Source organism: Canis lupus, chromosome 10 (genome assembly GCF_003254725.2).
Source record: "Canis lupus dingo isolate Sandy chromosome 10, ASM325472v2, whole genome shotgun sequence".
Taxonomy (NCBI): Eukaryota; Metazoa; Chordata; class Mammalia; order Carnivora; family Canidae; genus Canis; species Canis lupus.
This window is the reverse complement of record NC_064252.1, coordinates 17,821,877-17,838,548: the sequence shown is the minus strand read 5'-3', so window position 1 is coordinate 17,838,548 and position 16,672 is coordinate 17,821,877. Positions and strand designations below refer to the sequence as shown.

General features: G+C 44.1%; 1 protein-coding gene across 6 annotated transcripts in view; it reads left to right on the top strand.

Annotated features, from left to right (window-relative positions):
• MOV10L1 (Mov10 like RISC complex RNA helicase 1) overlaps positions 1-16,672 on the top strand; it is a 72,599-nt gene that overhangs the window by 5,656 nt on the left and 50,271 nt on the right. For all 6 annotated transcript variants that reach the window (XM_025455748.3, XM_025455768.3, XM_025455739.3 and 3 more), the window contains exons 3-5: positions 7,039-7,201; positions 13,074-13,186; positions 13,800-13,987. In XM_025455748.3, coding sequence (XP_025311533.1) covers positions 7,039-7,201; positions 13,074-13,186; positions 13,800-13,987 — 464 coding nt within the window. The remainder of the gene's footprint in view (positions 1-7,038; positions 7,202-13,073; positions 13,187-13,799; positions 13,988-16,672) is intronic.

The following is a 16,672-nucleotide window of genomic DNA, read 5'->3' as shown; positions in this document are numbered from 1 at the left end:
ACCACTTGTTGACAAGGAGACTGTTTCCCATTGGATATTCTTTTTTTTTTATTTTTTTGTCAAAGACTAACTGACCATATAATTGTGGGTCTATTTCTAGGTTTTTTATCTTATTCCCTTGCTCTGTGTGTCTAATTATGTGCCAGGACCATACTGTTCTAATTACTACCACTTTGTAATATAACTTGAAGTCTGGAATTGTGATGCCTACAGTTTGATTTTTCATTTTCAGGATTGCTTTGTTTTTTTTTTTAAAGATTTGTTTATTTAAAAAAATTATTTATTCATGAGAGAGGAGTCAGAGACACAGGCAGAGAGAGAAGTAGCCTCTGCCCCCACCCCACCCCCCGGCAGGGAGCCTGATGTGGGACCCGATCCCTGGAACTGGGATCACGCCTTGAGCCAAAGGCAGACACTCAATTGCTGAGCCACCCAGGCGTCCCTTCAGGATTGCTTTGGCTATTCAAGGTTTTTTGTGGTTCCATACAAATTTTAGGATTGTTCTAGCTCTGTAAAAAATGCTGTTGGTATTTTGATAGGGATTGCATTAAATGTGTAGATTGCTTTGGGTAGTATAGATGTATTAGCAATATGTTCTTCCAACTGATGAACATCTTTGCATCATCTTGAGTTTATTTCATCAGTGTTCTGTGGTTTTCAGAGTGCAGGTCTTTCACCTCTTTCATGAAATTTATTCCTTGGTATTTTACTGTTTTACAAGGTGCAATTGTAAGTGGGATTTTCTTAATTTCACTTTTTGCAGCTTCATTATTAGTGCATAGGAATGCAACATATTTCTGTAGATATTCTGTGATTGTACTACATTCATTTATCAGTTCTAGTAGTTTTTTGGTGGGGCCTTGACGGTTTTCCATATAGAGTATCTTGTTATATGCATATGGTGAGTTTTACTTCTTCCTTAGCAATTTGGATGCTTTTTATTTCTGTATGTTGTCGGATTGCTATGGCTAGGACTTCCAGTACTATGTCAAATAACAGTGGGAAGAGTGAACATCCTTATCTTGTTGGGAAATTAGAGATTTTTAAGGAAGATCACTATATGAAAGTGCTGTAGATGTTTTCCCCAAGGTGTGTTTTGACTTGGTTTTATAAAGTTTTGTTTGAGGCACCTGGGGGGCTCAGTTGATTAAGTGTCTGCTCTTGGCTTGGGTCCCAATTCCAGGCTCCTGGGAGTCTGCTTCTCCCTTTGCTTTCCGCCCCACCTGCTTGCTTCTGCTTGCATTTGTGTGCGCACACAGGCGCATGTGCATCCTCTCTCACTCAAATAAAATCTTTTAAAAAATAAAGTTTCATTTTAAATAGTTAAATGTGTCTATGTTTTTCACATGGCTTCTTGGCCTCTAAGAATCCATAGGCTTATTCCATTTACATGTATGCAGTCAAGCTTTCTTCTGAAAATTTATTGGCATTTAAATATTTAATTTGCCTGGAATTTATTTGCTATACAGACTGAAAAAGGGAACCAGACATTTCTTTCTCAGTAGCTAACCAGTCATCCCACTTGTTTTCCTTCTCATTAGGATTGTCCCTTTTATCATACACCAGAACCCCATGTGGATAGGGCCCCCTTGGTCCTGATGTGTATGTGTGGGTCCCTGTGGCCCTGACTCATCCATGGATGATAGGCAGGTTTTCCTCCTCGATGTGGATGGAATTCTCCCTCTCTGATTATTCTGGATGAACATTAGAGTCATTCTGTTGTTTCTCCTCCTCGGCTCAGAATCACTTTGGACAGCACTGAGTTTGTGGATCCAGTTTAGCTAAGTGAAATGTAGATCATATACAGACTTCTTCAGCTATGATTCATGCAATTACTTAAGCCTGCTTTTATGTTCTTTTTATATCCCAATAGCTTTATTTAGGTTCTGCTAATTTCTTGTTTATTTCCAAGAATTTTAATGTTTATATTCTATTTATCCATATAATTTTGCTTTGAATTTATATTTTTTGAGATTTATTTATTTATTTACTTATTTATTTATTTATTTTAGAGAGAATGAGAGCACAGGCAGGAGGGGCAGAGGGAGAGAAAGAATCTCAAGCAGACTCCATGCCCAGTGTAGAGCCTGATGCAGGGCTCAATCCTACGACCCAGAGATCAGCCCTGAGCTGAAACCAAGAGTTGGATGCTCAACCGACTGTGCCACCCAGGTGCCTCTATATTTTTAATTTTTTTCCTATGTAGGAAAGCTACTGGGTTCTGTTATGTAATTTGGAAGCTGGCAAACTTAACTGAGCCCAACTCCTTTTTAAAAATGGCTGAGATGAGGAGCACCTGGGTGGCACAGTCGCTTAAGCGTCTAACTCTTGATTTTGGCTCAGGTCATGATCTCAGGGTTGTAGGATCAGCCCCACATAAGGCTTCTTATCGGGTGTGAAGCCTACTTGAGATTCTCCTTTTCCCTGTCTTGTTCCAGCCCCACCCTGCACACACACATGTGTGCTCTCTCAAAAAAAAAAAAAAAAAAAAAAAAAGGTTTGGGGCACCTGGTGGCTCAGTCAGTTAAGTGTCCAACTCTTGGTTTCAGCCCAGGTCATGATTTTAGAGTCATGGAGTCAAGCCCCGTGTTGAGCTCCATGCTCACCACAAAGTCTGCTTGAGATTCCTTCTCCCTCTCCCTCCTGCTCACTCTCTCTCTCTCTCCCAAATAAATACAATCTTGGGATGCCTGGGTGGCTCAGCAGTTGAGCATCTGTCTTAGGCTCAGGGTGTGACCCCCCCAGATCCTGGGATCAAGTCCCTCATCAGGCTCCTCAGGGGAAGGCTGCTTCTCCCTCTGCCTGTGTGTCTGCCTCTTTCCCTCTCTGTCTCTCACGAACAAATAAATAAAATATTTAAAAAATTTTTAATGTGGTTGAAATATACTGTATTAATTACTGTTGTAGTTAGTAAATGGTATCTTAATGTTAATTTTTCAAGTCTTAAAAATAACGTTTAAATATCAGATTTTATAAATTTCATCATTCAATATGATAGCAATGTGTGGCTATTTAAGTTTAAATTTATTAAAAGTAAATAAAATGTAAAATTCCTCCACTTCACTGACCACATTTCAAGTGCTAAATGCAGTGCTGGCTACCAGATTGGACAGCACAAACATAAAACCTTTCTGTCATTACAGAAAGTTCTAGTAGGTTGCTCTGGCCCATAGTGCTACCAAAAAAACCCTGCATACACTCCAGCTTTGCTTTATTTCCTCAAGCCCAGTGCTTTTCTTGGTTTCTATTCTTAGCTCTTCAGTAGATCCTGAATTACTTGAATAATATGCTTACACGCTTGCTTGATTTACCAACATTAGAGGTAGTATTTACTGATTTCATGAAAGATAGGTAATTTTTTTGCTTACTTTTTATGGGACTTAACTGTGGTAAAATACATATAACATGAAATTTACCATTTTAACCATTTTTAGGCGTACAATCCAGTGACATTAAGCATATTATAACATGATTGTGCACCCATTACCACTATTTTCACAACTTCATCATCATCCCTGAAATAATAGTTCACTATTCTACTTTGTCGCTATGAATTTGGCTGTTCTAGGTATCTCATATGCGTGGGATCATGTGACATTTGTCCTTTTGTGTTTGTATTGTTGGATTTAACAATATTTTCAAGGTTTATCCACTGGCTGAATAATACTGCATTGTGTGTATAGACTACAGTTTGTATACTTTTCTGCTAATGGACACTTGGAATGTTTCTATCTTTTGGTTATTGTGAATAATGCTGCTTTGAACAGGTGTCTTTGAGTCTATATTTTCTTTTGGGTACATACCTTGGAGTGAGATTACAGAGGTCATATAGTCATTCTATATTTAGCTCCTTTTTTAATTTTCTTTTTTATTTATTCAGAGAGAGAGAGAGGCAGAGACACAGGCGGAGGGAGAAGCAGGCACCATGCAGAGAGCCCGATGTGGGACTCGATCCCGGGTCTCCAGGATCATGCCCTGGGCTGCAGGCGGCGCTAAACCGCTGAGCCACCCGGGCTGCCCTATATTTAGCTCTTTGAGGAACCAGCAAACTTTTCCTTAGTAGCTGCACCGTTTTATGTTCCCTCCAGCAATACACAGGGTTCCAGTTTTTCTACATCTTCACCAACATTAGTTACTTTCCATTTGTTTGACGTTAGCCATCCTAGTGGCTATGAGGTGCTCTGTTACTGTGGCTTTGATTTCCCTTTCCCTAATAATCAGTGATATTGAACATCTTTTCATGTTTTCATTGGTCATTTATAGATCTTCTTTGGAGAAATGTCCATTTGAGTTCTTTGCCCATATTTTAATTATCTTATTTTCTTCTTCAGAAATTCTTTATATATAATGGATATTAATGTCTTCATCAGATCCATGGTTTACAGGATGCCTGGGTGGCTCAGTGGTTGAGCACCTGCCTTCGTCCCAGGGTGTGATTCTGGAGTCCCAGGACCGAAGCCATTGGGCTCCCTGCATGGAGCCTGCTTTTCCCTCTGCTTGTGTCTCTGCCCCTCTCTTTGTGTCTCTCATGAATAAATAAAATATTTTTAAAATTTAGAACCTCTGTGGATCAAAGGATACTATCAAGAAAAACTGAAAAGATAACCCACAGAATGAGAGGAATGTTTGTAAACCATGTATTTTTTTTTAATCGTATTTATTCATGAGAGAGACACAGAGAGAGGCAGAGACAACAGGGAGAGGGAGAAGCAGGCTCCATGCAGGGAACCCGATGTGGGGCTCAATCCTGGGACTCCAGGATCACGCCCTAAGCCAAAGACAGAAACTTAACCACTGAGCCACCCAGGCTTCCCAAAAGGTTCTAAATTTTGAAGTACAATTTATTTTTTTTAATTGCCTGTGCTTTTGATATCAATATAAAAATCATTGATTAAAAAAAAATCATTGATTAATCCAAATCATGAAGATTTTCACATCTGCTTACTTCTACAAGTTTTATAGTTTCAGCTCTTAAGTTTAAGCCTTTGATCCATTTTGCATTAATTTTTTTAGTATGGTGTTGAGTAAGGGTTTCCTTCATTCATTTGCGTGTTGATAGCCAGTTTTACCTTTTCACTTTTGAGTGGTCTTAGCCTCTTGTTGAAAAATCACTTGACCAGGGGTGCCTGGGTGGCTCAGTATATTAAGTGTCTGCCATCACAGGGTACTGGAATTGAGCCCCATGTCAGGCTCCCTGCTCAGTGAGGAGCCTTCTTTTCCCTCTCCTGCTTCCCCCTTGCTCTGTCAAATAAAATCTTAAAAAAAAATCACTTGACCATATTCTATTCCATCAGCCTTGTTTGTCTTTATGGCACTACCACACTCTTTTTTTTTTTTTTTTTTTAATGATAGTCACAGAGAGAGAGAGAGAGAGGCAGAGACACAGGCAGAGGGAGAAGCAGGCTCCATGCACCAGGAGCCCGATGTGGGATTCGATCCCGGGTCTCCAGGATCGCGCCCTGGGCCAAAGGCAGGCGCCAAACCACTGCGCCACCCAGGGATCCCAGTACCACACTCTTAATTACTGTAGCTTTACAGCACGTTTTGAAATGCTCTTTGTTCTTCCTTTTCTTTTTTTTTAATATTTTTTTAAATTTTTATTTATTTATGATAGTCACAGAGAGAGAGAGAGAGAGAGAGAGAGAGAGAGAGGCAGAGACACAGGCAGAGGGAGAAGCAGGCTCCATGCACCGGGAGCCCGACATGGGATTTGATCCCGGGTCTCTAGGATCACGCCCTGGGCCAAAGGCAGGAACCGCTGCGCCACCCAGGGATCCCCTGTTCTTCCTTTTCAAGATGATACTTGTGGTTCAGGGTCCTTTCAAGTGTCTTTGGGTGAATTTTAGGATGAGGTTTTTTCTATTTCTATTGAAAATGTCATTGAGATTTTGATAGGGATTGATTAAATCCCTATTGATTATGATAGGGATTACATTGAATCTGTAAATCACATCGAGTAATATCAATACACTAACATTAGATCTTCTGGTCCATGAATGCTTTGTATTTCCATTTATTTGTGTCTTTTTTAACTTTTTTCATCTACATTTTGTAGTTTTTAGTGTATGTCTTTTATCTCTTTGATTAACTTTATTCCTGTTTTTTTCTTTTTTGATGGTATTGTAAGTGAAACTGTTTTCTGAATTTACATTTTTTAATTTATTGCAGGTGCATATAGATGGAACTGATTTCTGTATATTGATTTTGTATGCTCCAAGTTTGCTGGATTTGTTTATTAGCTGTAACATTTTTTTTTAAGATTTATTTTTTATTTACTAATGATAGAGAGAGAGAGAGAGGCAGAGACACAGGCAGAGGAGAAGCAGGCTCCATGCTGGGAGCCCGACACGGGACCCGATCCCGGGACTCCAGGACCACGCCCCGGGCCAAAGGCAGGCGTGAAACCGCTGAGCCACCCAGGGATCCCCAACTGTAACATTTTTTTTAATGGAATATTAGGCGTTTCTACATATAAGATCATGCTATTACAAACAAAAATTTTTACTTTTCCTTCCCAGGTTGGATGACTTTTATTTCTTTTTCTTGCCCAGTTGCTCTAGCTAGGATCTCAGTGCTTTTGTTAAAGAGAAGTAGCAAAATCCTGCCCTAGTTCCTTATCCTAAGGGAAAAGCCTTCAATTTTTCCATCATTGAGTGTGATGTTAGCTGTGGGTTTTTCATTTGTGGGTTTTATCACATTGAAGAAGTCTCTCCTTCAATTCCTGGTTGGAGTATTCTCTCGTGAAGGGGGAGTCTTCTCAAATGCCTTCTCTACATCAGCTGAGATTTTTGTGTGTTTTTTTTCCTTTGTTCTACCAATGTGTGGTGTGTTATATTGATTGATTTTCATATGTTGGACCTGTGTTGCATTCTGGATAAACCAGCCTTGACTGTGGTGTATAACCCTTTTAATGCACTGCCATTACTCGGTTTGCTTATGTTTTGAGAATTTTTAATACATATATTCATAGGAGATACTGGTCTGTAGTTTGCTTCTCTTGTCCTTTTATTATGGTTTGAACAGTGGTCTGTCTTGCAGGTGGAAGCTGTCTCAGATAAATGGGAAGATGACAGTAAAACCCATGGTGGAGGGCTGTCTGACTCCAGCCCCCGGGTTCTGATTGGCTGCGTGACATCACTATTGGAAGGTGCTGGCTACATCAGTCAGACCACATACTTCTCTCTGCAGAGTGTCTGTGAAGGTACACTAGATGACTTTATATTTAGGATTAGGTTGTGTTTAATTTTTTTTTAATTTTATGAATTAGATTTGAGATGGTTACACACATTGAAAGGGTCAAATTTGCTTTGTTTGTTAAGAGGATTTCAGACTAGAATGCCTTTACCAGGTGTTGGCTCCAAGCAGATTAGGTGGTGTAGACTGCTGTAGTTTGTTTTGTGTCATTTGTTGAATGGAGTCATTAATTTTTGGGTAATTGTTACTTTCACTTAAGTACTGTTACTAATCTAAGTCAGCATTGTTAATAGACATACAAGGGGACTGTTGTTTACAGAACTTCAGATGTTTTAAAATAGGATTTGGGGGTAACTTTGTGCCTTCACACAAACATATATGTTTTCAATTGCATTTGTTTTTAGCTGTTACAAAATTTTGTTTTTATGCCTAAATAATTTGTTAATGCAATTGTGGAGTTAAACTCAACAACGTTCTTTTTTTTTTTAATTTTTTTTTAATTTATTTATGATAGTCACAGAGAGAGAGAGAGAGAGAGAGACAGAGACACAGGCAGAGGGAGAAGCAGGCTCCATGCACCGGGAGCCAATGTGGGATTCGATCCCGGGTCTCCAGGATCGCGCCCTGGGCCAAAGGCAGGCGCCAAACCGCTGCGCCACCCAGGGATCCCTCAACAACGTTCTTGAAAGAGAAAACACAATGTGGAAATAGATAAGAGTCCAAAAAGGCCAGGTAGTAAAGCTTGTGGACCATGTGCTGTCTCACAGCTCCTTAACCTCTGGGCTGGTAGGTAGCATGAAAGCAGCAGCCATAGGCACCACCGGAGCAGAAAGATGGGGCTGTGTTCCTGTCAGACTATACTTACAAAAATAGGTGGCAGGATGCCATTGTGAATCTCTGATCTGAATGAAGGTGAGAAGAGGAGGAATTGGACTAGATGTTTATTTACTTTAGGAAGAGTCAGAATGGGCGGTTTCTTTCCTGGCATTCATTAAGCAAATATTAGAAGGCGTTACTCCAGGCCTGGCACTGTTTTGTAGAATGTGCTGTGATAGGAGGCAGAGTAGACAGGACAGTTTTCTGCTCTGTAGTAACCACACAAGTGGTGTGTTAGAGTGTGAGGTGAACCAGCTTGGGATTCCTCTAGGACGCAGTAAGGCACAGCCTCCCTGAGTGCAGAGCTAAGGACTCTGAGGAGGGTCCAGGTGAAGCATGGGCTGTGTCCTAACCCTTGTGAGGTAATCTGGGTGTCTGGTTCAGTTGTGTACAGTGTACTTTCAGCATGGGAGGTGAGCAAGATGTGACTGTTTGAAGGAGGGGTGTCACTGGGGAGAAATGTGAACAGTGTGCAGGTGGGAGGAAAGTCCTCAGGATCACTGAGTCCCCTCAGTCTCCAACTGTAGAGGCAGTGGTGGCCATCAGCCCAGTTTTGTGGATGACACTTCAGATCTAGGCCCCCAAATAACACTCATGGGAATTCTCTTTTTTTTTAAAGTAAACTCTACCCCCAACGTGGGGTTCAAACTTACAACTTCAAGATCAGGAGTCACATGCTGTACCCACTGAGCCAGCCAGGTGCCCTACTTCCTACTCATAGGAAGTCTTATTGTCAGTAGCAGGGCCCAAGCCGTTTTACACATGAATATCCAGTGAGTCCTAAACCCGTTTGGCCAAGGCTGCTAAAATGGGCGTTTAGCCTAAAGCAGGCTCGCTTATGCTCTGCCCTGTGACATTTGAGGCTGGTCATTCAGTTGTGGTGACTGCCCTGAAAGTTGTGGGATGTATTCAGCAGCATCTTTGACCTCTGCCCACTAAATGCCGATTATTACAGCTAGAACATCTGCAGATGTGGCTTGGGTGATAAATGGCCCTGGGTATGAATCAGTGGCCTAAGGGTTGGGGTCTAAAATCCGCGTATGTAACGGACCTGCTTCTTCCCTCTTCATTTCCAGGGTAAGCAGTGGGTGGCCCTCTAGCATCTGCATATCCATGTCACCATCGCGGCCTGAGTTCCAGCCTGGGTCACAACTCAGGCTTTTTTTATTTTCAAATTAAATTGGTTCATGGACCCACTTGTGAGGTACAGAGCAGGTGCCCTGGATCCTTTCTGAGACCTTCCCTAGGCCCAAGAAGCTGGTGCCACACGTAGCACAGGGTGCTGTGCCCTGTGTCAGGGTGCTCCTCATTGACTAGTGTGCCAGTATCCCGGAGGTCCTCATGCTTTCTCTCTGAAAACCTCTACCCGGCAGCTGGCCCCCTCCTTCCTGGGTTGAAGCACAGCCCTCCAACACCCTCTCCCTTCATCAAGTTCTTCAGCTTTTTGGAACTGGACAGTCCGATGTCTTTCTACATCTGCCCTACTCTCCCCCAAACCTGCCCAATATTGCACCCCCAGCCTTGCTCTCTAGCTGCTGGTTGGGATTAGCCTGTGGGACAGCACCCGCCAGTTGTCAGAAGAGAGGGGACGGAGGTTAGGATCACACCCCACCTCATGTCCTGACAGTGGCTGCACTCCTCTCCATGGCAGAGCCATGGCCAGGGTGACCACATAAGTTAGTGTCAGGGCTGGTGCACATGGAGAAGTGGGAGGAGGTGTTAAAATTAATTAAAATTAAATATTCTTGAAATAGTTACACGTCAGTTAGCAGATTGATTTTACTATATTGATGGATCTTTAAAGTAGCATTTTTCAGAAACTTTGCAAAAAAAAACCTTTTTTTTTTAAAGAAATAGGACTTATGGGCAGCCGGGGTGGCTCAGCGGTTTAGCGCCACCTTCAGCCCAGGGCCTGATCCTGGACTCCCAGAATCGAGTCCCCCATCCGGCTCCCTGTGTGGAGCCTGCTTCTCCCTCTGCCTGTGTCTCTGCCTATGTGTGTGTGTGTGTGTCTCTCTCGTGAATAAATAAATAAAATATTTTAAAAAAAGAAATAGGACTTGGGCTTAATAAAACAACTTAATATTTATTATTCCATTATTATATTCTTGACACATACTTTGAATTTTTTCAGAATTTCTAACACCATGTCACTGGTATTCTAAAAAACATTGGGGTGCATGGGTGGCTCGGTTAAGCATCTGACTCTTGATTTTGGCTCAGATTATGATCTCAGAGTTGTGAGATCAAGCCTTATATCAGGCACCTTGCTCAGCTCAGCAAAGAAGTCTGGTTGAGAGTCTCTCCCTCCCTTGCCCTCTGCCCCCACATCCCATCTGTGTGCAAGCTCTCTTGTGTGTGCTTTTAAACCAATAAATAGAATCCTAATATTTGAAAAACAATAGTAAATAAGTTACTGTTTACTAATGTTTAATAACGCTTAAAACACCTATTTTAGTATCTTAATTTTGTTTTTTTATATAGTGGCTTAGAATCTTCAAAGCTGCATTTCATGGTTGATAAACTTGAAACTGAAACCTTTGGCTCTCCCTGTAGGCTGTAACATTTTTAATTGAGGGACTGTTAGTAAGCTCAGAACAAATTCTGCTAAATTCTTAAGTCCAGGTTTTTTTCTATTGAGATGTGTCAGGCCAAATGTTTTTATAGGTACTGTCTTTGCCTCTGAGACAAAGGTGATCAAATGTTATAAACTAAAACTTGTCAAATAGTTGTGTCTCTGATTTTTTTTTGAATGTTACATTAAACTCAGATGCCGGGCAGCCTGGGTGGCTCAGCAGTTTAAGCACCACCTGCCTTCAGTCCAGGGTGTGATCCTGGAGTCCCAGGATCGAGTCCCACGTCAGACTCCCTCCATGGAACCTGCTTCTCCCTCTGCCTGTGTCTTTGCCTCTCTCTCTGTATGTGTCTATCATGAATAAATAAATAAAATCTTTAAAAAATAAATAAATAAACTAGGATGCTATAAATTTATAGGTCATATCAATTTCAATCATTCCATTACAAAATATCCATTTACCTAATTAAAAGTAAAGGGCTTTGTTGGAAGACTTGATGCAAATTGGGTTAGTGTGGAGTCCAATAGTAGGGCTTCAGCTTTATGCTTTGTGCATCATGCAGGCTCCTGGGGCCTCATGGCTTCATTTCCTCTGTTGCTTTGGTGGAAATCAGTGTCACTGTCTTCTATTTACAAGCTGTATTTTCAATAACTGTGATTTAATTATTTTTTAAGATTTTATTTATTTATTTGAGAGAGCATGTGCCTGAGAGAAAGCCCAAGCTGGGGAGGGGGGGCAGAGGGAGAAGCAGTCTCCCCATTGAGCAGGGAGCCCCATGGGGCTTGATTTCAGGACCCTGGGATCATGACCTGAGCCCAAGGCAGACGCTCAACCCACTGAGCCCCTGATCCCATGATTTTGATGGGCAAAAAAAATAAAACTGTTATTTGAATTTGCTTCACTGTTTTCTCTTTGAAGTAACTTTATACAACTAATACTTTATTTCATTTGCCACATGTATCTGAAGAGATATGGAATAAAAAATTAACAGAATTATGTTAAACAGTTATTTGATAACTGAAGTCATGGTTTATAAAACAACATACAAACGTGTCCTGCAACCTATAAAATTGTGCTTCTGAGCGTTGTCTTAAAATACCACTTGACCTGGAAGTTGATGCTCCAACAGGTTTGTCTCTTCTGGTTTCATACCATCAGTGGTACCACTGTGGCCCTTGTGCTGATCAGCAGGTGTTTGCACTCATAGATATTTATCACCAGCTTTCTTGAGCAACAAACTAAGTTTTAAATTGTGCACTTTGGGTTTTTATTTATGTATTTTTTTAATTTTTATTTATGATAGTCACAGAGAGAGAGAGAGAGAGAGAGGCAGAGACACAGGCAGAGGGAGAAGCATGGCTCCTTGCACTGGGAGTCCGACCTGGGATTCGATCCCGGGTCTCCAGGATCGCGCCCTGGGCCAAAGGCAGGTGCTAAACGCTGCACCACCCAGGGATCCCTATTTATGTATTTTTTTTATTTTTTAGAGAACACGTGTGTGAGGTGGGGAGGGATAGAGGGAGAGAGAGAATTCCAAGCAGGTTTCATGCCCAGCACAGAACCCCACACGGGGCTGGATCCCAGGACCCTGAGATCATCAGCTGAGCCACCCAGGCATCCCTGTACTTTTGTGTTTTGGACTAATGGCTGCAAACTAACACAAAGGTTGTTAACAAGTTGTAGCTTTACACCTTGCATCATAGCACACCTGTGCAGACTACTCTCTGTGTTTTACCTCAGGACTGTTAAGCCACTTATGTCATGGAACCTCCAGTGGCCCAACATTCCCACCCATCCCGCCAGTGGCAGCCCAGCAGCACCTTGCATCCTGCGGGCCACAGCACAGCTATGTGGCACACCCAGGGTCTGGCAGGGGGTCTGAGCTGGGATAGACCTCCCAACTCTGAAGTCTTGAGTACGCTGCCTTGTGTCCGCAAGTCCCCCGTTGTGTACCTGTAGGGAGAGGCACTCACACTGTTTCTGGAAACAGTTGACAGGAAGGAGTTGGCAGCCATGATTTAGAGAGACTGCCCACCACGAATGTGCCACACTCCCTAGAGGCTGGTGTCAGAGATTGGCTGTTCAGCTTATTGTGTTGCAATTGTTAATAATAGTTATGAGAAACATGGAGAGTATTTGAAACCAGATGGGATCCCAAAACTGTAGAAACCCAGTGTGTGACCATGATGGCCACCATCCTTCCTAGGTTCCCTGCCCTTGTAGGTGGGAGAGGATGAGGTCATTGAAAGGTTGGTCTTTAACATCCTCTGCTCGTTCAACTGAGGCAACCTAGAAGAGAGCTGAGATTGGAAAACTGGTTTCTTAGGTAGGACAGAAATGACGTCAGCTATCATAACTTCAGAATGAATTGTACACTTTGGTATAACCAACATTACCAAGTAAGCACCATGGTTTCCTTGCTTGGAGGTTTCAAGCCCTGCAAGGGAGACTGGGTGGAGGCAGAATACTGGATCCGGCCAGGCACATGGAGCAGCGAGGCCATCTCAGTGAAGCCGCTGAGGTACAAGCACGTGGACAGGGTAGGTGCTGGCCCTCGCTTGTCCTGGTTTTCCTGTGTTTTCACAGCTGAGGCTTCTCCTGGGGGTGCATTGGGAAGTCAAGCTAAATAAGGCTCAGTCTTGGCCAAAAGACCTTGTTTCCTTGCTGAGAATGCTGGTTTCCTTAAGGAGATAAATGGAGATCGCCTGGCATGCTCATACAATGGAACTCTAGGTTCTGTAGTTGACACAGAATGAGAAGACATTTTACTTGCTGGGAACGAGTGGAATGGGTGTAAGATGAGAGCTTGCCCATAAAGGCAGGCATGCTTTGTGTTGGAGACTGGAACGAGGGGGCATTGAGTTTGCACAGGGTGGAGGTGGAAATGCGTGCTGGGATGGAGACTCAGGAAGTGAGCACTGGCCACCTGACACTCTCACTCCCCTACTTCAGCCTTGGCTCTGGGGTCCTTTCCTTCCAATGGTCACAAAATCTTCAGGGTGCCCAATCCCCCAGAGGTTGGACTTTGTCTGCAGTGGAGCCTGTGTGAGGTGTGTGTTTCTGGTTCCGGACCAACCCGAGTTGGGCTGATTAGGAGAGGCGGGCCTCCGGAGTAGCACATGTGGACACAGTTGTCAATTACTGTGCTTGCAGGTCTGCATTTCTAGCCTCTGCGGGAGAAATGGGGTGATAGATGACAGCATCTTTTTCACCTTGGACTCTGTGAAACTTGCTGAAGGATACGTGCCTCGAAGACATGACATAGTCAATGCTGTGGTGGTGGAGAGCAGCCAGTCATGCTACATCTGGAGAGCCCTGTGCATCACCCCGGTGAAAAAACGGTAATGAGGAAACAGCCACCTTCTCTGGGAAGAGAGAGGCCCAATTTAAGTGTATTTTAAGAGTTGCTTTAACAAGCTCAAATAATAGCCTGTCAAAATCCTTAGCTGGGGCAGTTAAAGGGAAAGTATCTTCTGGAAGGTTTTTGGTTGTCTCTGTAGTTGATTGAAATTTTAATGGTTCCTTCTTAATTCTTAATCTTATATTGGAAATTTTCACATTTGGTGGGTTTTTATAGCTTTTATTCTTTCACATGTGGCTACTTTATAGAAGTTGTTGGACACAGTAGGTTCTTAATTTTTTTTAAGATTTATTTATTTTAGTGGAGGAGGGGCAAAGGGAATGAGAGAATCTTCAGCAGACTCCACACAAAGTGAGGAGCCCAACACAGGACTTGACCCCATGACCCTGAGACTATGACCCAAGCAGCAATCAGTAGTTGGACACTTAACCAATGGAGCCACCAGGAGCCCCTTAGAATTACTGAGTGTCATATCTGGGCTCTTCACTCTGAGCCCCAGCAACCTTCCAGCTTGTCCACACATGTTTATAAAGCAGCATGGGGCCTTCTTGAGCTTTCAGTGCAAATGGCAGCCCTGCCCTGCCCCTTGTGCCCTTCCTTTGCCTGGTTTTCCTCCTTAGCACTTAACCTCCAGTGAATTTACTGGATGTTTTCCTTAGTTATTCTGTTTATCATCAGAATGCAAGTTCTGTGCAAGAAGGTGTTTGTGTCCTGTTTCCTGCAACACACTGAGCACCTGCGCCGCTGTCCTCGGCACAAATGTGGGTCTTCCAGGAGCAGCACAGTGGGGAGTGCCACTGATTTACAGACAGACTCAGTAGGACAGACCACTTGGCTCAAGGCTGTGGAGCTGTGTGGGATGGGGAGACTTGCCCCTATCCCACCATCCAATAGATGCTGTCATCCTTGGCCACTTAGCGCCCAGTGCCCCTGCCCCACAGGACCCTGCTTTGCCCGGAATGACTCTGGCCCATCTGTGGGGCAATGAAACCAGATACACAGCCCTTACCTCCTCTCACCACCCACAACAGCCTGGCAGGCACAGGAGGTTGGATTTTCGCTCCATCTGATGGACTGAGTAGTGTGAGCATATGAGATGTGGCAGGAACTCACTGCCCAGTGTGTGTACCACAGGAGTAGAGCGGCTCCTCCCTGTGTCTGCATTACGCTCTTGGACTCCCCACTAGTTCTGTCATCTTCCTGGTAGTAAGCAGCCAAAAGCCCTGGGGCAGAAGCTGGGAGGCCTGCTCCCCACATTAGACATCACGGTCCCCTGGAGCTACATGTACAGTGTAAGGAAACACCTGTGCCATGAAAACATGTGCTTCCCTGACTCTTCATTTAAGCCCAGAAATGCTTGAAAATGACACTGCAGTTACCTGGGCTCCTGACTGCCATGGGCCCAGGAGGATGGTGGCCAGTCCTGCCCCTCGCCGACTGTCACAGGGAAAATAGTTGCCATCTCAGGGTCCAAATGTATTCCTTGGAATGACTTAGCATTTGTATCCAGTTTTAGATCCTTATTGTTCAGTCTGATGTGGGTTTTTTAAGCACTTTCTTTTTTTCAAAGATTTTGTTTATTCATGAGAGAGACAAGCAGAGATACAGGCAGAGGGAGAAGCAGGCTCCCTGCAGGGAGCCCGCTGCAGGACTCAATCCCGGGATCCCAGGATCATGCCCTGGGCCAAAGACAGATGCTCAAGCACTGAGCCACCCAGGAGTCCCTTAAGCACTTTTTAACATGCTCTATGGTTTTTGTATTTATGTTTTCGAGAGGAGTGGTAGCTCAGGGTAGGTGTGGACTAGTATCTGTTGAATGGAATGGGTGGGGCATGACCGCGCCCCCCCCCCCCCCCCCCCCCCCGCATGTAAGACAGTGCTGTCATTTTATTGTTTCTGTTCTGCAGCCGAGCTCCCCTCCGTACACGTTAAGGAAATAACCAGCGGGAGGCCGGTCTCTGCACGCTGGAGGCAAGGCCAGGGCGCCCATCACTCGTACACGTGTCCCGGGCAGAAGCTAAAGCATGGCAGTGCCGGAGACGCTCTGTGCGGCCTCCTACCAGGGGCGGGGTGGTCAGGTGCTGGGGAGCCTCAGGTGGCCCCTGCGCAGCTGTAAGTCTGGGGGAGTGCTCGTTCTCCTTGGGGAGGAGATACTCTGATCCCTGCACATTGCCTGAGGCTTCTCTGAATGCCTCTAGTAGTCATCTCTGCAGGCCAGGGAGGTACTGGGGGTGAGCCAGCCCCAAATCCTGTGAATTTGTAATCTCCTAGTCAGAGTGGGGCCTTAGAGGGTGAGTAGTGGATGAGGGCAATGTGTGGGTCCCCGGAACTCCCAGGCAGTGAAGCAGTCAGCTCCCATTTCCTGAATTTATAATGGAATGAACGTCCTACCCTTCAGCAGAAGCCCGGTGTGCCAAGCACTGTAGCAGCCCCAGAAGTGCTGCCTTGGACAAAGAAGAGCCATGTATCTGCCCTGAAGAGTTTAAGGGCTGTCACTCGCTATGGCTTCCTGACCCCGAGGGGAGGCTGCTGGTGGAGGCCTGGGGGCAGCGGGGCTCTGTGTGAGTGTCTCCAGGAGCTGGTTGGGACTCTGCAGCATTAGTCCCGTGCATACGCTCCCCGCAGACCCGCTGCCTAGTTGAATGTCCGGAAGAGCACCAGTTCA